This window comes from Pseudopodoces humilis, chromosome 8 (assembly GCF_049639895.1).
Source record: "Pseudopodoces humilis isolate 2021_Gansu_Grassland_sample_001 chromosome 8, ASM4963989v1, whole genome shotgun sequence".
NCBI classification, from domain to species: domain Eukaryota; kingdom Metazoa; phylum Chordata; class Aves; order Passeriformes; family Paridae; genus Pseudopodoces; species Pseudopodoces humilis.
In genome coordinates, this window is record NC_142207.1 from 15,386,527 (window position 1) to 15,407,534 (window position 21,008).

The following is a 21,008-nucleotide window of genomic DNA, read 5'->3' on the forward strand; positions in this document are numbered from 1 at the left end:
GGAGAGGGGAAAACACAAACAAGCAAACAACCCACAACAAACAAAGCGGGCAGAGAGCAGCGCCGAGCCCCGCCGCCCCTGCCCCAAAGGCGCCCGCCCGCCCGCAGCCCGCACAGCCGCTGCCCCAGCGAAGATGCGCCCGGCCCTGGCCCACGGACTCTGCTCGCTGCTGCTCAGCCTCTGGGTACCCAGGTAGGAGCTGCACCCCTCCATCCCCAGCCCCGCCGCTGAGAGCCCCGGCCCCACGGGGAGGGCGCCGGGGAGCCGCCGCGCCCTGCCCCGCGCCGGGGGCGGTGTGCCCAGGGGGCTCGATGAGGGGTCCCGCCGCCCCAGCCCGGCCCCGCACGGCTGCGGCCCCCCGTGCAAGGGGCTGTCAGGGCTGCTGCTCCCCTCCGCCTTCCCTCGTCCCGACGGAACGCTGGTGGGATGCCCAATTTCTCCCCATCCAAGAAGCTGTCCCCCTTCCTCCCCGGCCGGAGACGCTCCAGTGCCCGCCCCGACTGCCTCAGTTTGCCCGCTCGCCCGCGGAGGACGGGGGAATGCCGGCTGGGATGTCACTGTCGTGGGGGTCGGTGCCTACTGGATCCCCCTGCGTCCCTTCCCTGGCTCCGCCTGTCCTAAATACTAGAGGGGTAAGAGGGGGCCACCTGCTTTCTAGAAACCGAACCCCCAAATTCACCATCCCTGTCCGTCTTCGCCTTCCCTCTGCCCGCTCCCAAACTTGTGCGCTGCAGGCAGCCAGGGGTTAATCCTGGTGCTGGTATGAGTGTGTGTGTGGGGGGGGGGGGAGGGGGGGGTGTCCCCCGCCCTTCCCCCTCCCTCCAGCCCCTTTAAATATAATTTGTTAACGTTGGGACTTGTATTAATTAAAGCAGCAGCCGCTGCAGCCTGTGACCTGGGGGCCTGTCACCGTGAAATCAAGTTTAAATCCAGATTTAAAGGGGGAAGAGAGCTGGGGGGAGCGCTGTATCCTTCCTAAGAAGTGTGACAGTGACAGCTTCTTGTCGGTCCCTGGCCCTCCCGAGCCCTGGGTGGAGCAAGAGGCAGAAGGACCGTCCCTCTACTCTCCGGAGCCCCTGCCTCAGTTTCCCTGCAGTGCAATCGGGAGAAAGGCTGTAACATCACCCCCATCCCGGGATGCCCTGGGAAAAGATGGCAGACGCTGTGTCAGGCTCAGGACACACAGGGAACAAAGTCGTTGCAGTGCTCAGGGCAGGAACTCCTGTGGTTGGAGATGGTGGCATCTGTGTCCTGCTCTGCATCTTTTGTCAGCCAGGGTTTGCTTGACAGTGGAAATGAGTGCAGGAAGCCGGGAAGAAGATTTTCTCTCCTGTGTAGGGGTTTTGGAGGGATGCACTCCCTTTGTCTCTCTTCTCTGCTCCACCTTGACTCTCCCTATTGGAGTCACTGTGGATTTGCACTGGGGCATATTCATATACCACCCATGAAAGTGGTGGGATGGGTATAAACACCCTTGGGAAGCTGGAGAAAGCAGCAGCCTGATCCTGACCTGTTCTCCCTGTCCCCTGAGCAAGCTGTAATTCAGCAGGGACACTGGGGCTGAACCCTCCCTCCAGAGCTGGGTGAGCTCTGAGCTGGGGAACTCATCCCCCGACAGCTGCTTCTGTCCATGTACCTGCACCAGGCTTGCAGGGCTTGAGGGAACAGAGGGGGAGTAACCCTTCTCCCCAGGACCTGGCAGCTGCAGTCCTTCCTCCAGCATCCTCCTCCAAGTCTTGTTTCTGTAATCAAAGTTCAAAGGGCTTTGAGCTCCTCTCTTCTCCCAGGGACCCAGCTCTTGCTTGTCCCAGGGAACAGGGAGAGACCTTCCTGGGGAGAGTTCTCAGCAGGGACCAAGGTCTCCTGAACGAGCAGTAGGGTGGCGCTGAGCTCCTAGTGGACCATGCTGCAAGATGCTGGATGCTGCTGGGTGTCCCATTGCCTGCTGCTTCCTTTGTGGGTCTTCCACTTGGACACTGCTTATCCCAGAGTCCTTCAAGCCATTCCCTGGAGTTGGGCAAACACTTCCTACTGTCTCCTTCTTCAGATTAGTCTGTCATGTGTACCACTGTATTAGCTCCAGGCATCTCTTTCTGGATGTGCTTTGTCTCCCCACATGCCACATCCCACATCCCATATTCCATCTCCACACACTCCATCTACTTCCCCATTTCCCCAGGGAACATCTCTATTTGTAGCCCTGCCATGGACCATGTGCCTCTCCTAGCACCCATCCATTTGCTGCTCTCTGTTCTTCTGTGGCCATGTGCATCTGCTTCAGTGAGGTTAGGATGTGACAGTGGACTTGGGATTGTTGCTGGGAGCTTGAGAATACTTGGCACAGTGCTTGGCTCCATATTTCACAGCTGAGCTGAAAAGAAAAGGCTGATGACTCCCTTTACCTCCCTTGCAAGGACCAGCAGTGTTGGGGGATACAGGAGATGCAGGGAGGGGATCAGCCAGCATCAGAGGTGGAGGCAGACCTGGGATGGGCCTTCTGCTCCAGGGTCACTCAGTTCTCTCAGGGGGAAGCTTCCTGTGGAAGGTAAGCTGGGGCAATGAGTGCTGAGAATCTGCAGTGCATGGCCAGTGTGGGAGATCCCTGGGGGAGCACACAGAGAGAGAGTGCAGTCCTGGGAGATGCTGGGCTCCAGAGGCAGGATGGCCAGATTTGACTGCTGCTGGGCAAAGGCTGCCAGGGTGTCTGTAGCGTACTTACGTTGTTGGAGGGGACTGCAGCCCCTGTGCTGCTGGGTATCTCTGCCTGGGTAAGCTGCCATTGAGCACAGGGTTTTTCCAACCTTCCCTGTAGGCAATGGGTGCAGTGTGGATTGAGGAGCATCTCCCTTCCCCGTGTGTGTGTCCCCCACAGACTTTTCCCCTTCCCCAAATGGAAAACCAAATGGCTGACATTGCTTGCTCTGAGCTCAAGGGTATTCTTTTCCCTCCCAGCTCCTGCTCCAATGAGATCCTGGGCCTGAAGCTGCCATCAGAGCCAGTGTTGAATGCCAACACGGTGTGCCTGACCCTGCCGGGGCTGACGCGGCGGCAGCTGGAGGTGTGTGTGCGCCACCCTGACGTCACCGCCTCGGCCATCCAGGGTATCCAGATTGCCATCCATGAGTGCCAGCACCAGTTCCGGGACCAGCGCTGGAATTGCTCCAGCCTTGAGACCAAGAACAAGATTCCATATGAGAGCATCATCTTCAGCAGAGGTAAGGGTTGGATGATTCCCCTCCTGTCCCACTATCCAGCACTGGCTCTCTGGAGCCCTCCTGGGCTCCCCCTGTGCCCCTGCACAGCTCTTCCCTGGCCCAGGGGATGAGGCGAGCTCTTCAGCATCCCCATGGATGAAGGCAGAGAAATGTTAGTCTGCCAGATGAAGGAGCACTGCACTATGGCAAAGCTGCTCCATGCACTTTGTACCTGCACTGGCCCTTGTCCTGAGCTGCTCCTTCCTGACCAATTCCAGCTGCTTCAAAGGCTTTTTTCAGGCCCTCCTGCTTTCTGGCATCTTCTCCCTGTGTGGCGTAGGCTGGTGTTTGGAGCAGTGCCAGGGGTGTGCAGCATAGTTGGTGGGTCTGAAGGTGGATGCCATGCTCTGGGATTTGGTTTGGTGGGTATAGTTGAGCATCTTGGCTCAGTCCTGCTCTGGGGATGGTGTTTTAGTGAGTTGTGATGAGCTGAAATGCCCTTAACCAGTGGGGCATAGCTCTGTGAGCCTGTCACCCTGGTGTTCTGCCCTTATCTTCACTTTCCAATGCAGAGAGCTAAGGGCTCTCTGTTTTATGGGACCCTAAAGCGTGATGGCAGAGGGGACAGGGATACAGGCTGTCCTGGGAGCTCACAGAGCCCTGCAGAGTGCTCACCTCCCCACAGAGCCCGAAGCTGTGCTGATGAGAGAGCTCTCCCAGCTCTCCACATTCTGCCAAGGATCCTGGTGCGAGGATCTCATCTGCCTCGCAGTCATGTCTGGCTCTGCATCAGAGCCTCCCTGGCTGATACTCTCTCCCCCAGGGGCAGATTCTGGGGCTGGCCTGCATGGTGCAGGTTACAGTTGTGACCTGATGGGATCTTCTAGTGGACCTGAATGTATCTTTTCACCTGAGTATCCTTTCTTGAAGCCTGTGCCTCAGCATATTTCTAAGTGCCCATTGTCATAGACCATGGTCAGGAGGACAATATGGTGCCAGTGTCTGGCAGTCAGGGTGCTGAGGGCAGGCCAGGTGCCCTGCACACATACCACTCCTCCAGCTCGCAATAAAGGAGAAAACTACCTAAGAAACTGTTCACATACCCTCTTTGTGAGCCTGTCAGCCTGATGCCCAGCAGAGAGTTGCAGCCATCCACTCTTCTTCAAACAGCCTTCCATGTCCTATATCTTCTTTCCCTGGGACTATGAGGAGAGTCTCAAAGAGGAGAGGTTGGCAGCTTGAGGCTTACATGTCATTGAGGGGATGTGGTGGCAGGAGTCAACAGGAACAAGCAGGGAGAAGGCTGGAGAGGGGATCACAGAAGCATTTTGGTGTTCAGAGATCCCTCATGTCCAGGGCAGCCTGGACAGCCTCACTGGATGGAATGCTACCTCGGAGCATGTGTGGCAGCAGGGCTGTGGTCCTGCTGTGGAGCAGCCCTGGTCCCTCTCAGGACCTTAGTGCCTGGAGAAGGGCAGCATCTCTTCCCTCTGTGAGCAGTGCCCAGGTTAGGGCCTGGCAGGAAGGGTGGGGACTGTCAGCCCTGATAAGCATCGAGGTATTTCCAGGTCCTCTGAGGAATGCGATTCACTTCTAGTCTCCTCAGGCATCAGGAGACACTGACTTGCTGGCTCAAGTTGCTCACACACCCAGACAAACTTCCTTGCTCCGGGTCCCACCAGGCTGGGTAAGAAGCACCAGCAGCAGAGAGCATTGCATCCCTCCCTCAGCTCACCTTGTCTGCTGGTGGCCCCAGTGACTTTCACCTCACTTCTGTCTCATGCTCCTGCAGCCCTTCCTGCTGCCAGGGCTGAGACCGATGGGTGTGGGGACTCCCACAGACCCTGGACTCCAGCCCCCATCTTGAGCTACTGGATATGGCTCAGCCCAGGCTCTCAGCATTGGTGGGATCCCGTTCTCTGGGATGGAGACACAACATCCAGCAGCAGGGCAGGATCGAGGTAGGGCTGGAGCATTAGAGCAGGCAAACATCTCATGGCCCTCCTGTTTTGGCAGCAGAGGTTGCAGGATGAGCCCCAAACACTCAAGCATATCTCCAAGCTTGGAGCCATTCTGGCATGGAGCAAACCTTAAGGCTGGAGCCCTGGCCCACTTTGAACTCACTCATGTCCCTCAGTAACAGTGCTGGAGCTCTGAGCTTTGCCTTCCAGCTGTTACAGGCACAGCCATCAGAGAGGGGATGCATCTCAGCAGCCCAGTGCTGGAGGAGAGGCGAGTGGTACAAGCAAGGGGTGCAGGCTCTGTGCCACAGATTTTAATGTGTCTGACCTCCAGGGACCAGGTCTCTGCTCTGTGCTCTGCCCCATCCTTGCCATGCCTGTGAATGCAACATTCTTGTAGGATCATTGTTTGTAACCCGAAGTGACAGACCCCTTTAATCTTTCATTCGTTTTCCCACTTCTTCTGCCATCAGTTCAGCCGTGCATGAATCTCACTTTAAATTATTTGTAGCTGGCTTCTCCCTCCCACTCTCCCTGCTTGGCTCCGCTCCCCAGCTCTGTCCTGTCCTCCTGCATCTCTCACGTCTTCTCCAGTGTGGGCATGAGCTGGACAGGAGGCAACACTGTTCCAATCTGTCCCATGGTGCCCATCCCGCACTCTTCCCAGTATCCAGGCACTCAGTGGAGCCAGGGACCTCATCCCCTGGGGACAGGCAAGAGGACAATGGCAAATGCGTGCCCATGTCCTCATCCTGCTGAGCTGGTCCCAGAAGTTTGAGTGTCCTGGGGAGACAGGAAGAAGAGACTTCAAATCGGACAGGGCTGGGAGTCTGGGGTGGCTTCAGGGCAGCATAGCTGGAGGCAGGGATGCTGACAGCATCCTGGGGAGAGCACAGACCTGGGAGATTCTGCCATCCCTGGGGCACGGGAAACGGTGTCTGAGGCATAACAGCAGGTTAGTGGAGGGCCAGGGGGGTGCCCAGGAGTTTGCCATCCCTGCTTTCACAGAGCCGTTGGGTTTTTTTGAGACACCATTATGGTCTGTAGGTTTTTCAGTCTGGTCTTCTGATGCTGCATCCTTGAGGCATGGGATGTTCTTTGTACCCTCTGTTGAATCTCCAGTGCCACCTGCACCCCCCATCCTCCTTGGCTCATGTCCTCTCCATGTTAAGCCAGGCTCAACAGCGGTATTGCAAATCCTCCTCCAGTCTTCCCTGGCTCCCCAGCTGGCTGCCTATGTACTCACCACCTTCCTGGCCATTCTCTGGCACTGTCATTTCTGCCAGGACTCTCCAGTGCTGTTCCTGGTCCCATCCTTCTCTGCTATATCTCCCTCGCTCTCCATGTGCTCACCTGGCTGACAGAGACATCCTCTCCTGGCCTCAGGAGATGTGGGGGAATGGAGCAGTGAGGTGGAGGCAGGTGGCTGCATCTACATCAGCAGTGGAAATAGGTCCCCTGCTCCTGCTTCAAGGCTGAGCAGCACGATTGTGTCCACCTCAGTGGAGAGGATGGCCTGTTGTCCTGGTATATTGTCCCACTGCAGCATCTGTGGGCTGCCAGGCACTGTGTGGCTTGTCTGGGCTGACCCAAGCCTGGGTGCCTGACAAAAACCAAGCTGCAGATGGTGGTGGGTCACTGAGTCTTGGTCCTTGTCCAGTATGTGTGCACCCAGGGTGCCATCAGGGCTGGGACTGTCTGGCTGATGGCCAGGGGCTGTTTGAGGTATGCTGTGGGACTGACTATTCCCCTTTCCTCATCCTAACCCCAACCCTGTCTACATGGAGCTCTGAATAAATTAGGACCCCCATGGAGGGGCTGGATGTCCTTGAAGGCCTTCAAAGGCTCATGGTTGGAGGGGACATGTCTTTGGAGTGCAGTATCTCTTGGTTCCTGCAGCCTTTGGAGAGGCTGCTTGCCCCATGTCCTCCCTGGAAGTGCTCACTGGTGACAAGGGGTCTGCATGGCCATGGCCAGATCTTGATTTCTTCCAGCAGGGAGTGGGGAACTCCCTGCAAGGATGGAAACACCAGGTGCTGGGGCCCAGCCAGCTGTGAAACGGAGCTTGGGGAAGCTTTGCTGTGTGCTGAGGGAGGCAGGTGCTGTTACAGCTATCCAGGGAGATGCTGCCAAGCTCAGGACCCTGGAACCCAGCTCTGCAGAGCCCCAGCCAAGCTCCAGTGCCCGCAGACCGCAGCGCCTGGCCTGGCGCACCTGCAGCTGGGCTGCTGGCAGGGTTTTGTGTACCCCCAGGCAAACCAAGGGCTTTGCCCACCTGGCCCTCGAGGACATGCGGGTGCTGTGGATGCTTGGCTTCATCCCTGTGGGTTCCCCATTCCCTGGACCTTCTCCCCACTGACGGTGCAAGTGGGACCCCGGGGCCAGGCAGGATTCCTGGCGATGTGGGGCTGAGCTCGGCTCCCTGCAGCCTGCACAGCAGCAAGGGCTGCTCTCTCACGGTGCCGTGGGCGGACAAGCAGCAAAGGCTGCGGGCTGTCCCTGGCATGCTCAAGAAGGTGCAGGGAGGCAAGTTGGGATCTGCAGGGAGGCATTTAGTGCCTGGTGCTGGGCCAGACCCTGGCAGGTTCACCTGCAGTTTAATTAGGGAGAGGGGAGGGGAGGGAGCGGGGCTGGGGGAGAGGCAGCGTGTCGGGACTGGCCGTCTCGGCAGGCCTCGCAGGAGGTGGCGGGAGAAGTTCTCCTCTGCCTTTTATCAGGGCTGGGGCGATGTGCCCACAGCTCCTGGCAGCTACACCCCGCTCCTAGGGGGTATTGCCATGAAGGGGGCAGCTGAGCATCCCTGGGGTACCCTAGGGTGGGCCTGCATGAAGCTGTCCCGCTGGCTCCCTAAATGCCACCCAGGCATTGCAGTGATGGGTGCTGGGAAAGAATTGCTGCCTGGACGTGATGGTCAGCTGTGGGACGAAGGCCATCACTCCAGCTCTCCCTGGTCTTCAGACTGTAGAGCCTGGAGCTGTCCCTAAGCCAGCTCTGTAGCCTTCATTGCTCATCTGCTTGAAAGACGGAGGAACTGCAGCATCCGTGGTGGAGCCAGGGCTGCTGGGACTTGAGGTCTTGCTAAATGACCCCCCACCTCATAGGCACATCTTGACAGGGAAAACTTTCCCTGATAAGAAAGCTGCTTTGGGATTTGACCTGGGGAAGAGAAACCTGTCCTCTTTGCCTAGCGTGGTCTTTGAGTACACAGCAGACTGGATGCCGGTGGTGATGTCAGGATTGTGTTCTCCATTCCCTCTTCCCTGGAGGATGCAATACTTCTTAAACCTTCCACAGCTACACCTCTTCTGTGGTCTCTGGGGGGATAAGGTGGCTCAAAAATCACTGCTGAGGTCTTAGGTGGCTGGGGTTGCTGGAGAGCCTCCCTCCAAAGGGCTCAGGGCTGGCCACCACATGCCACTCTCGGCTGTGGTTCCTGGAAGCTTCCACCCTTGCTGAGCCCACAAGGCAGGTGGTTGTTGCCTGCAGCCATGTTGCTCGTTGCTTTGCTTCAATCCTCTGTCTCTGGCGTGGCTGGGGTAGAACAAGGAATGTAAACTGAACTCCTAGCAGAACCATACTGGCATGGCTGCTGTGATCCCAGGGCTGCCCTGACCCCCTCCTCCCCTTTGCTCACAGCTCCCCCTGAAAGCAGGTGAGGGAAGAAGGGGAGAAGGCAGGGAAGAATGGTGGGGCCAGGCAGAGTGATGCTGAGCAGGGAAAGGACCATGATGAGATGGGAACAAGGCTTCCTGAATGCTGTGATGTCATGTCCTGGGGACCAGTCTGTCCCCTGCCCACAGCCTGGGGAATGGCAGCTCCAGGGACAAGGACCCATACCTCATCCATCAGCTCACATGTACTTGGAGAGCACTAGAGGAAGAAGGACTGGGGCTTTAACCCACGGGTTTCCAGCCATGGAGGGTGCCCAATCAACCTGACCTCTTTACCTGTAAGAACACGGGCTTGCTAGACGGACTGGGTGGGGTAGAGCTTGTGTCTGGGCTCCAGCAGGGATTTTAAGGAGATGCCACACCAGAAATTATTTTTTTAGGCTGGAGAAAAGTGCGAGAAAAAGGCAGGGCTGAGAGGAGGGAGTTGTGCTGAATGAAGGGTTTGCTGCCCCTGTCCTCAGGTGCTGGCTGTGCCAGAAGCTGAGGATACCCAGCAGAGTGGCAGTGACAAATTGGGCTGTGCCCAGGTTTGGTATATGAAGGGCTGAAGCTGGCCCAGATAGCGGGATCAGAGAACCGACGTAGGGAGGATTTGGGAATCCAGGAGACCTTTCTGTGCAGGTTGTCCATCCTCCATTGCTCAACTCGGGACTGAAGTTCCCCAGATGTGGGCCTTCATGCTCCAGCAGCGCTGTGGGTGTGTTGTAGGCACTGCCTGCCAGCACTCTCCCTGGGGAGGCTGCACAGCACAGTGTACGCACCAGCAGCCCCATTACCTGCCTGCTGAAAAATGTTGTTCAACTTGTGCATGGAAAGAGGCAGGCTGAGAGCAAGCTTGTCCCACACCAAGGGGAAGCTGGGAGAGGCTCCTGCTGGCTTTTAAGCAGTGCCTCGTTAATTTTTTAAATGCACCAGTGTCAAATTAGCACACAAAAGAGCAGCATGACTTTAAATGCAGGTTTCCGGGCTGCATTTCATTTTCCTTTAATAAGATCATAGCGTTTGCTCAGCGGGCGGCAGCGAACCGCGGAGGAGACGTGCGTGATGGAGAGCACTGCCAAGGACTGGCGACAGCAGTGGTTGCACTCTCACCTCTCCTGACTCTGTGGCACGGGCAGGGAGCTGGCAGAGCGTTGGGGTGCTCACCCAAGACCCCCATGGCATGGACCTGGTAAAGAAAACATCCCAAAACCTGTTGTCTGTTCAGCTGCGTCAAAGCCAGGGCCAATCAAACTGCTCATGTCCAACAGAGAGAGAGAGGCTGGGAACTCCAGCTATTTATTTATTCACATGTGACGCCACGGCACAAAATCTGCCTCTCCCTCCATCCTTGCCTCATGCTGGGGCCAGTCACTGTGCACCAAAGCAAAGGGCACCGCAGGCTCCCCGCCTGACCTGGAAACCACAAACAAAAATATTACTTAGCATTTCAAATAAAACAGAAACTCCCATGGAGGAGAGGGTCTTCACCTGGCTTCAGTGAAGCCAAGAGATTCTCAGGCACCTCCTATGCACAGCCACATGGAGCCCCATGGAACTCTTTCTGTGAGACCTGTCCCTGTCCCCATCTGCCCTGTCCCCAGCTGATGACACTTGTGGATGTCCTCACTCCCTAGTGTTTAATGACAACCAGCTGCCGGCTCTGGCAGTGCACGCTGTGGTCACGGCATTCTCTCGCTGACTAGGGATGCTCATTTTTTTCCAGCGTGGTATCACATTTAGAGCTTCATGTGGAACCTGGCAGAGTTCAGAGTGGGAAGGAATATGGGCAGATGAATGGGGCTGGACAGGCAGTGCAGCCTGCTCTTTTTGCTGCCTAATCTGCACCCTGTGAATAAGCAAAAGTGGCCCATTCTTCAGCAGAATTATCTCTAAGCCAGTGTTATATTTAGTATAGTAGGAAACGCTGAGTGGGGAGGGGAGAAGGATTGCCTTTCCCACCAGAGCCATGATGCTGATGCCTGAGCAGTGCCGTGGTGGCATCTCCTGGAGTAATGTGAGAGCAGGGTGATGGTGGAAGCTGGGGTCCCAGCTAGGGCAGGGCTGCAGTGTGTCCTGGTGGGGGCTGGAGAGCAGAGTGGGGATTCACTCGTGGCCTGTGTGGGAGCTGGAGCATTGGGGAAATGCAAGACACAAGCTGAACCTCCAACTCCCTACACCCCAGTGTGATGATGAACTCATCCAGCCCCCCACGGGGGTCACACCACCCAGCCTGAGCCCCACTCTCTCCTTCCTTGCAGGCTTTCGGGAGAGCGCCTTTGCGTACGCTATAGCGGCTGCCGGCGTGGTGCACGCCGTGTCCAACGCCTGCGCTCTTGGGAAGCTGCAGGCCTGCGGCTGCGACCAGAAGCGCCGTGGCGATGAGGAGGCTTTCCGGCGCAAGCTGCATCGTCTCCAGCTGGAAGCCATGAACCGTGGCAAAGGCATGGTGCACGGGGTGCACATGGAGCACATGCCAGCAGAGACCCCTGGCCTCCAGGACTCCTGGGAATGGGGAGGGTGCAGCCCCGATGTGGACTATGGAGAGAAGTTTTCCAAGGATTTCCTTGATTCCCGGGAAACCTACAGGGATATCCACTCCCGGATGCGGCTGCACAACAACCGCGTGGGCCGGCAGGTGAGTGGGGTGCTGGTGACAGTTGTGGGGAGATGATGGTGGGAACGGGGTCCCCAGGACATGTGTGGGAAGGCTGTGAGGGACTCACGCTGGCTTCTGTGGAGCCATTTGTGAGTCTGGGATTGCCCCAAAGGCACCACCTTTCCCCAGTCTTGCCCAGAGCAAAGGTGGTGATGCCCATAGCAGGACTGGGCTGCAAGGATATGCTGGTCAAACGCCTGCTGGGAGCAATACCTCTGAGCATTGCTGCTGTGGCCTTGCCAAGGAATGCTGTCCCAGGCCACTGTCACCTGTCTGTGCTGCAGTGGTGCTACTGGGGTGGCACAGCAATGATTCTGGCTCCTGCCTCTCAGGAACTGGGTGAATTGGTGTTGGGGAACTGCAGTGGGAAGCTAAGGACAGGGAGGAGAAAGTCACTGGCATCATGGGGATACAGCACAGATTCTGCAGCACCCAGCTATGTCTCTGCCTCCAGAAAGGGAGCCAGTGGAGGAGGAGACAGATGTGAATGAGATTGAGTTAGGCACTGGGCACCCATACCAGCTGGGAAATACAGCATGCCCTTGGGAGCAGAGGTGACAGCCCACAGCTGTGTCCCCTCTCTCTAGCAGTGTGCTGGAGCCTGTCCAGGCAAGCAGGACAGCCTCCCCTCCATTCTTATGATGTCGGGTCTCGTTAAAGGTACTAATTAGTAGCTCACTCTGTCTGGAAGCTGAGGTTTAAAAGCAGCCTGACATTGGAGACAAGAAGCATTCAGGCAGGAGGGGCTGCATTTCCCTGCCTGCTTTTGCTCACAGCAGGTGTCTGAGAGATCACAGCTATTGAATCCAACAGGACATGTCTCCAGGACCCCAGCCACATGCTGCCAGGGCAGTGCCAAGGGATGTGTAGTGGCTGTAGGAATAAATTATTAAAGGTCAGAATTCCACAGGGAATGTTTCCTTGGGATGGCTCAGACACTTGGATGTGCCTCTTGCTTTGAGCACGTTTGAAGCCAGCTGTGAGGTGAGGATGCTGCAAAGCAGGACCTTAATGTGTGGCTTTCCCTGATGCTGGACCTGTGCTTTACCACCCTGGAAAAGCCACCCCAGTTTGTCCAAGCTGTAAATGCCTGGGGAATACCAAAGCTTTTGATTTGTTTTGCTTTGTTTGCTTGTGTGTGGTGAAAGCTTACTCAGTGTTAGGCAGCTAAATCCTCTGCAGGCTGCTCTGGCCCAGTCTGGACAAGACCCCCATACCGGTTCTGACTGCAGGGCTCATCCTGATTCCCCTACATCTCTCCATGCTCCAGATTTCTGGGACTCCTGGCAGTGCTCAGAAACCTGTGGTCCCTGTTCCTTGTGTCCCGAGGGAAACCTCACAGCCTGCAGAAGGAAGGGAATGTGAGAGAGGAATATTTGCTCTGGCAGGATGTCACGAAACATTTCCTGTGGGATCCAGTAACAGTGAAAATGCCTGGGGTCTGCTTGTCCCTGAGGGCAGGCAGGCATGGGACTAGCAATGTCAGCTCTTGCTGGCTTCAGAGACAAGATCTGGAGTGATGAAAGAAGCCTTGAAGCTAGAAGAAGAGGCAGAAGACTAAAGGAATAAAGGACGGAAGGGTACCTGTGCAGGTGGGGAAGCAGTGCCTGGACAGGCTGCCCAGCTGGGGGACCTTGCTGAGATGAGGGTGTGAGCCCATGTCTGATGGCTGTGGGTGCCAGGCACCGGAACAAGAAGATGCTGGACCTGGTCTGTGTCTGTTGGTGCAGTGCTTATTGCCAGGGCTGGTCCTGGCTGCCCCACTGGGGCTGGGTTCTCCAACTCCCCACCTGCTCTTTTAGCAATGCTGTGGGTCCCACCCAAGCCCCACTTACTACTAGGAGCAATGTTCCTGCTGTAATAAGCAACAGTCCTCTGGGATTTCCCAGGGAAGGAATGGCTGTGCTGATTGCACAGGTCCTCCCCTCCAAGTCCTGAGGCTTGAACCTCTTTAGTGAGCAGTGATGTGGACATGGAAGCCTCGTGCCGTGCCCTGCCATTCACCATCCCTCTCCGTTGCACCAAGTAGCTGCAGCACACAGAGTTCTCCAGCATCTCACTGATTCTGAGCATCCTCTCTGTGGTTCCTGTGTATCCCAGGGGTGCTGTGTGTGTGGGTAAGCCTGTCTCCTAGCTCAGACCCTGCAATGCTGGAGGGAGGTGGCAGTTCCATGAATGGTGGCATCCAGGTGCCATCATATGTGGGTTTCTGTAGTGTAGTGGTTATCACGTTCGCCTGACACGCGGAAGGTCCCTGGTTCGAAACCAGGCAGAAACACACTGATTTTTCCTTTTCACGTTCATTCCAGCTATGAAGCTGGGCAGGGCATTGCAGCTGCAAGGGATGTGCAGCATCCTCTGATAGTGGCAGTGGTGACCTTGGTCCTGAGGAATAGGGAGCCCTGGGATAATCACTGCTTGGTCCAACTCAAGACTGAGGTGGGTGTTCTGCATCCCTGGGAGGCAGCAAGCTCCCCAGCAAAGAGCAGCAGGAGTGTGAAAGAGACTTTGCAAGTCCTCCTAACTCACCAGATCAGAGAGTGAGAGAGGATGAAAGGAAGCCAGGAACTACCCATTACCCTCACAACAAAGACCTACGATAAAGCTCTTATGAGCGTGCCTGGGAGGAGCTGGGAATGTACGAAAGAAAGCACCAGCGAGTCCGGGCATGTGTCTAACTTGGGTGTCTATGAGACAGGGAAAGGACGGGTAAGGGTGCATGGAGAAAATTCAATGACAAAAGCATGGGGCCAAGACTCAGATGGGTCCTTCTTGCGTCTCGTAGCTCTGCAAGGTCTTGTCCCCTCTGTGCTGCTTGTGCAGGAGGGAAAGAACACGCCATCGCAGGTCAGGGATGGATGGGTGTTGTGGTGTTGGTGCTCAGGATACTCAGCAGTGATGCCTTGGGTGATGGAGATGGCCACACTTGACACCTTCTTCAGCTCCTGCTGTGACCAGCTGTAGCCCCAGATGACTCCCTGTCCAGCTGTCACACCACTGTCCCCTCCATCCCAATGGGGAGCCTGCTAGCCACAGCCTTGTATGCAGATTTTTCCTGGTCCAGCCAAGCCAGCAGGGAGGGAATGTGGGAAAGGATGGGGTCCCAATGCCAGTGTGTTCCCAGGGATAGTGACAAGAACAGTGGCGAGCAGCTGGTGTTCCTGGCTGGCACACCCAGGACATGGTGGAGAGGCCAGGTGGCTCATTCCCTGTGAGGTGGAGGCTCTTCCCAGCAGGAGCAGGACTCTCAGCAGGATGAAAGCCAAACTCCAGCCCAGACCTCTCCACCATGTGCCCCAAGCTCCAGGTGTGTTTCCCTGACCTGCCTTAATTACCATAACTGCTTAGCAACTTGGAGATTTACTCTAAAACAAGAAAGCAAGGAACAAAAACTGCCCACCCATACCTAAACAAGGCACTCCTGTCACATGTGTCCCTCTCAGGGAGGGGGCAGGAATAGGCAACATGTGGCAGGCATGAAGTCTGGTAGCTGGGCAGGACTGGCATTGTAGGACAGCACCTTCCACAGGGACAGGTGTCCCCTGGAATCCCTCCACAAGCCCTGGAGCATGGCCCTGGGTATGGGGATCAGCCTGTGATAGTCTGCAAGCCCCAGCTGAACTCCTGGTGGGGTTTTGGTGTCCACATGGGAAGGGAGCTTGTTGAAGCCTGTGTGAGCACATGGATATGGGGGCACACAACCCAGCAGGGAATCCCTGTTGGGACAGAAGAGAGGATGTTATAATCTGTCTCTTTACAGGCTGTGAGGGGATGTATGGTCATGTTGTGCCCCTGGAGATTGATGGGCATGAGCTGTTTCTCCTGCCTTAGCCACAGCGGTATCCCTTACAGGCATGGGGGATGTAGGGGATCCCAGCATGTAGCCTATGGCTCAGCAGCCTTGTCCAGGGAGTCCAAGGAACTCCACACTGGCCTCTGGCCTCTGCATGAGCTGTGCTTTTGGGCTAGCCCAAACTACAGCCAGAGCCCAGCCCATGCACCCCGGCCCTTGAAGGACGTGGATGTATAGCTCTGGCCACACTGCAGCCTCTACAAACCATAAGTCAGGGATGTGATCCCTGCCTGGAATTTGTGTGGTGGTGAGAGGCAGTGCCTCAGCCCCCTGGCGCTGTGGCCAGGTTGGCTGAAGGAGAGCAGGCAAGAGCTAAAAGCAGAGCTGCTCCCAGGGCTCCCAGAACTGGAGCTTTATGGGATGAAGACCCTGGGGAGGGGAAAAGAAGAGGAAAGCATCCCTCCCACCTGCTCCACTTGCAGTGCGACTGGTGAGGTGCATGGGAGACCCTTGATCTGAGGGGTGTCCTATTATGGCTGCACAGATGCAGCCATGCTGGCTTTTAACTGGGGTGCAGGATCAGGTTGATGCTGCTGGAGCCAAGCAGCAGTGGGAGGTGAGATCCAGGCTCCTTCTCCTCCCTGTGCTCAAATAGCTCACCCTCTCCTTTAGGTGCCAATCCCTTGCTGAAACATAAAAGCCAGTTGGTATTGCCAGGATGGGAAGGGACAGGGTGTGGGACATGAGTTGCACTGGGCACAGCAACAGGGTGCAGCCTTGCTGGCTTTGCAGTTCCAGAGCTTTGATGGCTACTTACGACAGCCCTTGATGTTCCCGTAGTGCCAGCCCACACAGAGCTCCATTGTGGCTTCTCCAGTCCCCAAAACGCATCTCCTTCATGCTAACTCCTTTGTCCTTCCTTCCCCGCCCAGGTGGTGATGGACAACATGAGGAGAAAGTGCAAATGCCACGGTACCTCAGGGAGCTGCCAGCTGAAGACGTGCTGGCAGGTGACGCCTGAGTTTCGCCTGGTGGGGTCCCTGCTCAAGGACCGCTTCTACGGGGCCACCCTCATCCGGCCCCACAACCGGAACGCCGGGCAGCTGGAGCCGGGCCACGCTCGGCATCGCCGCCGGGCCGGCATCAGCGAGCTGGTTTACTTTGAGAAGTCACCCGACTTCTGCGAGCGAGAGCCGGCCCTGGACTCCTTGGGCACCCAAGGGCGCCTGTGCAACAAGACTAGCCCGGGCATGGACAACTGCGAGAGCCTGTGCTGCGGCCGCGGGCACAACATCCTGCGGCAGACGCGCAGCGAGCGCTGCAACTGCAAGTTCCACTGGTGCTGCTTCGTGGCCTGCGAGGAGTGCCGCATCACCGAGTGGGTCAGCGTCTGCAAGTAGCCCGGCAGAGATGGGTGCCCACCCCAGGGTGCCACGGACAAGCACGAACAACCCTGCGGCAGGGGAGGGAGACGGGGATCGGCGCTGGGGGGGAGGTGGAACAGCGATACCCGCTTCCCTCCGCTCCGACGGAGCAGGAGAGGACATGCTCAGCACCCTCCAAAATCAGCACTTTGTCGTCACCTGGGAAGGGCAGGGCTGCCCGCTGCCCCCCAACCCCACATGAGAGCACCAAGGCTCCCGGCCCCGGGGAGCGCACGGCCATGCTGTACAGACCGCCGACACCAGCACCACTCGGGGGGGCGCAGGGTGGGCGTGGGGGTGGGGGACTGCCCGCTGGCACCCAGCGGTTCGGCACAGGATGGGGTCGTGGACAGCAGGGCATGGGGAGCCCAGGGTGGGAGGGAAGTGGGGGGGGACACATATTAGCACTGTGCACAAGTTCCTCCAACCACGTGCGAGGTTGTGCTCGGAGCACGGTGGGGTTGGAGCACCCCATAGGATGGAGAAGGGGCACAGCTCCCCCGGCTGGGGCTCACCTCTCACCTCTGGGCTGGCTTGGGCGGTAGCGTCATGGCCAGAGCGGCAGGTGCCCGGGGCTGTGCTGTGTGTGTCTGTGTTATTATATGGTAAGTTATTTTCTGATTGTGAATAAAAGTGGATTGGAGACAGCATAAGGTATTTCAGGATGCAGCACCCTGCTCTTCCTGCTGTCCAGGACATCCTCAAGAGTGACAGAAGGATGGAGGAGGGCCCTTGGTGCTGCTGACCTACTTGAGTGAGACTTTTTCCCTGGTGCTCTGCTGCCATCCCCTAATAACTGTCCTATGAGCTGTTTGCAGACTGGCAGGAGGTGGAGACCCATTGCAGGCATCCCAGACATTTGCAAGGTGGCTGCTGGGAAGCTTCTGCCCAGTTGGATGCATGCTAGACCCCATCCATCCCATGGGAATCCTGGCTGTTGTCCCCATGCCCATGACTATGCTGGGCTGGGAGCTGCCCCACTGTCTCCCACACTCCTGGGGAGGCATGGTGGAGCTGGACAGGAGGGAGAGGGGAAGGCAGTGTGGGTGGGCCAGGCAGTGGGGGTCCACAAATGGCAGCTTGTTGTGGTGGTGGGGAGGGCACCCATCTGTCGGCAGCAGCCTGCAGGGGCCAGGCAGTGAATCGTGCTGCTGCTGTCTCCTGGCTGATAACTTCCCTGCTCCTCCCACGGTTGTGCACCCCTTGGGGCTACACAAAAAAGTAGAAGTGAATTTAAAAAATAAACCTAAATCAAGGAGGAAAATACCAGGCTGGAAGGAAGCGAGCGCCTCAGGTCCAGCAGGGAGTGGCCCATGTCCTCATTTCATAATGCTCGCGCACACAGCTGGAGCTGGATCAGCTGGGACGGATGCTCTGCCCTTCACCACCCCTGGATGGGAGGGCTGCCTTTTCTCCTCCAGGAGGGACTGTGTGCATGGGGTCCTTGCTTCTGGAACCAGGTGAGAAGAGGAAAATGCTGTAGGTGCTGGAAGTATAGAAACTTCAGTGACCTTGTGTCACCTCTGTGGCTCTGTATGCCAGCGCAGAAGGGACATGTGGTCTCCACAGTGGCTCCCAGCAGCAGAGATATTGTGCTGGTGTTCTTGCAGGGAGCAGGATCTCTGCTTGGGATTTGGGGCACCTGGGCTTGCCCTGTGAGGCATGAAAGCAATGTTGTTCCTGTGGGGCAAGTTTACTCTGACAGGGCATGCTCCAGCAGTTCATTTTCCCTCCTGAGATCCTACTTTTTCATCTCCAGTATCAAGACCCTTTTTCCAGATCCCCAAGACTTTTGCCTTTTGGCCATTGCCCCAAGAATTAATTGGACACCATGAGGTTCCCCTCCCTTGCAGGCTGGCCAAAAGCTTGTCCCTAAGGTTATACTACTCAGGGCAGTGGAGCTCTGCACATATATCATGCTCCAGCACTTGGTAGGTGACGTTGGCTTCCCACCTCCCAGAGGCTGCTTTGTAGATGCCTGTGATCTCAGGGCTGCCTGGGGTGAGGTGATTCACCACGGAAGCTCTCACCACACTGCACTGGCCCCTTCATCCCCTGCTTGCTAATCCCAGGCCACCTGCTCTGCAACAGCAGGATCCTAGGATATGACTCCCCCATAAAGGGACCAGAGTGGGGTCAAGGTGTATTTCATGATGCAGAGGAGTGATGCAGGGCAGGGCCATTCCTCCCAAGGACATACGACATCTCCCATGAGGCACCTGAGGCTCTGGGCATCCTGGATCTGCAAAGACTGCAGCTTGTTCTTGCCTCACCAGACAATTTTAGGAACATAGCATTGTGAAAGAGCATACCAGTAGTGCCAGCACACCTAGGCTGAGATTCCCAGCACAGTGCCCAGTGCTCTTTGGTTCTGAAGAGACCCTGTGTGAGTTGGTGACCCTGGGACAATCAGAGGAAAACATAAGATCCCTTGATCTTGGTCAGTCTGCAGGTGGCGTGGTTGGGGTGCAAGTGCTGTGCTGGAGGGGTGTTTTGGGCAGCAGGCAGCATGCTCTGGGTGCTGGCAGCTCCAGGGCACAGACATCCTGCTTGCAGCATCTCATTTTCCTTCTGGGGCCAGCTGGCTCCCAATGCAGTACCAGTCTTCAAGATCTGCTCTGTGGCTTCTCTGGCTGAGTGTCTGGGAGCCAGAGGCAAAGTACCAGTGTGCCTGTGGTTACGAAAAACAGTGTCCCCATGCTTCCCTAACTAGGAACCAGCCACCAGGTAGCTGTCCCAACAACCACGTTGCTGGGCAGAGGGTGTGCAGGACACCTTCTTTCCCCACGGCCACTACTGAGCTTCCAGAGCCAGCTGCCACTGAGGGCTCGGCTCCCAGAGGTCTGGGCATTCCAAAGTTCTCTGCCATGAACCACCCTCCCTGATCCACCAATGGGATATGTCCCAGTCCCACCAAAGAGTCATGTTTCCTCACACAGAGGGACTATTTGAGCCTGCTGAGCTGCTCCAGCCTTGCACGTTCTGGTGCATGGCCCCCTACTGCCCCATGAGGGACATCACCCTGCAGAGCACTGCACACTGTTCTGGGCTGAAGTGGGAAGGTTCAAGGTGCTTCACCCAAGACAGAAGAATGACCATCAATGTAGAACAGCCCAAGCAGATGATGAAAGTGGTTTCCAGTAGAGGGGACCAGATTTTTCCAATGTTTTCCCATCATCTTCCTAGAGAGGCAAATCACTAAAGGAGTTCCAAAATTGAAAAAAGGAAATGACCATTCCTTTCACTTGCATGTCATAAAAAGGCACTGAAGGCTCTAAAGAAGACAGCAAGTCCACCCTGGCAAAACCAGGTAAATCTTATTCCAGTTTCATTAAGTATTTTGGCCCAAGATCTAGAAATTCCTCCATCCTTGAGGGTCGCTGCTGCAGAGGGAACCACCAGCCCAGTGGCTCTGCTAGAGCTGTGTGAAATCCAGGGGTTTTCTCAGACTTTGAACTTCCTGGTCACAGGGGTAGGAAAGCTCAAATCCTTCTAGTAAACTGAAAGTAAATCTCACTTCTTGCTCCTGTGGTTGTGGAGAGTGATGGGAAAACCTGACCTGAGTGTGACTGCTGAGAAGGCAATAGAGAGACCTGAGCTGGCCTGATCGGTTTGTACTTCTGCCAGGTCTGAAGCCATATCTGTGGCTGTCCAGATGTGGATACCCCAGGCTGGTGCTCTCTCAGGCCCTGGCCTTGTGCCCTCCAGCAGACACAGAGTGAAAGAGCCAAAGGGACAGTGGATTCCCTCCAACACAGCAGGTTGCTGGGTCCTTTCTCCTCTCACCCAAAGCCCCAGCTCATCTCTTGCTTCTGGAAAGCTCCAACAAGGGTGGGGAAGGTCTCTGGGGGTGGCAGGGGAGTAGTGGGGGGGCTGGGACTTTCCCCAGGAGATCACAGGAGGAACTTTGGCTGGAGGGTGGGGGGAACCGATGAGGAGTTGCTACATCATGCCTCAATGAGCCGTGAGTAACTCCTCTGGTATTTCTTCCCCTCACAGAACAGTCATCAGAGCCAGATCCTGCCTGGGGGAATCACTACATGGGAACGCCCAGCCCCATCCAAATTCCATTCCTTCTCCCATCAAAGCTCACAATATGAAGCAGAGCCATGACTGGACAGTTCTGTCTCAGTGGTACCCCCTGTCCCTTGCCACTGGGGTGGCATGGGCATGGACATGGGCAGGGCTGGCTGGCTGAGCCTGGTAGGCTGCTGACCCACAAAAGCAGCCAGATGCACCTGGGCTACTGGAAGTCACGGGAGAGCAAAGCCTCATTGTGTCTGCTTATCCAAGGGGAGTAGAGGGCAGCCTCTCTCCTGCTTTGGTC

General features: G+C 56.6%; 1 protein-coding gene and 1 non-coding gene across 2 annotated transcripts; both read left to right on the forward strand.

The window, feature by feature from the left end:
• Window positions 1-30: 30 nt before the first annotated feature.
• Window positions 31-16,863, forward strand: WNT10A (Wnt family member 10A). The gene is made up of 4 exons (XM_005519703.2): window positions 31-192; window positions 2,953-3,215; window positions 11,067-11,443; window positions 16,190-16,863. The coding sequence occupies exons 1-4, from the start codon at window positions 134-136 to the stop codon at window positions 16,655-16,657; spliced, it is 1,167 nt and encodes a 388-aa protein (XP_005519760.1). The 5' UTR covers window positions 31-133; the 3' UTR covers window positions 16,658-16,863.
• TRNAV-GAC (transfer RNA valine (anticodon GAC)) lies at window positions 13,670-13,742 on the forward strand. The gene has a single exon. It is a non-coding gene; the product is annotated as a tRNA-Val (tRNA).
• Window positions 16,864-21,008: the final 4,145 nt, after the last annotated feature.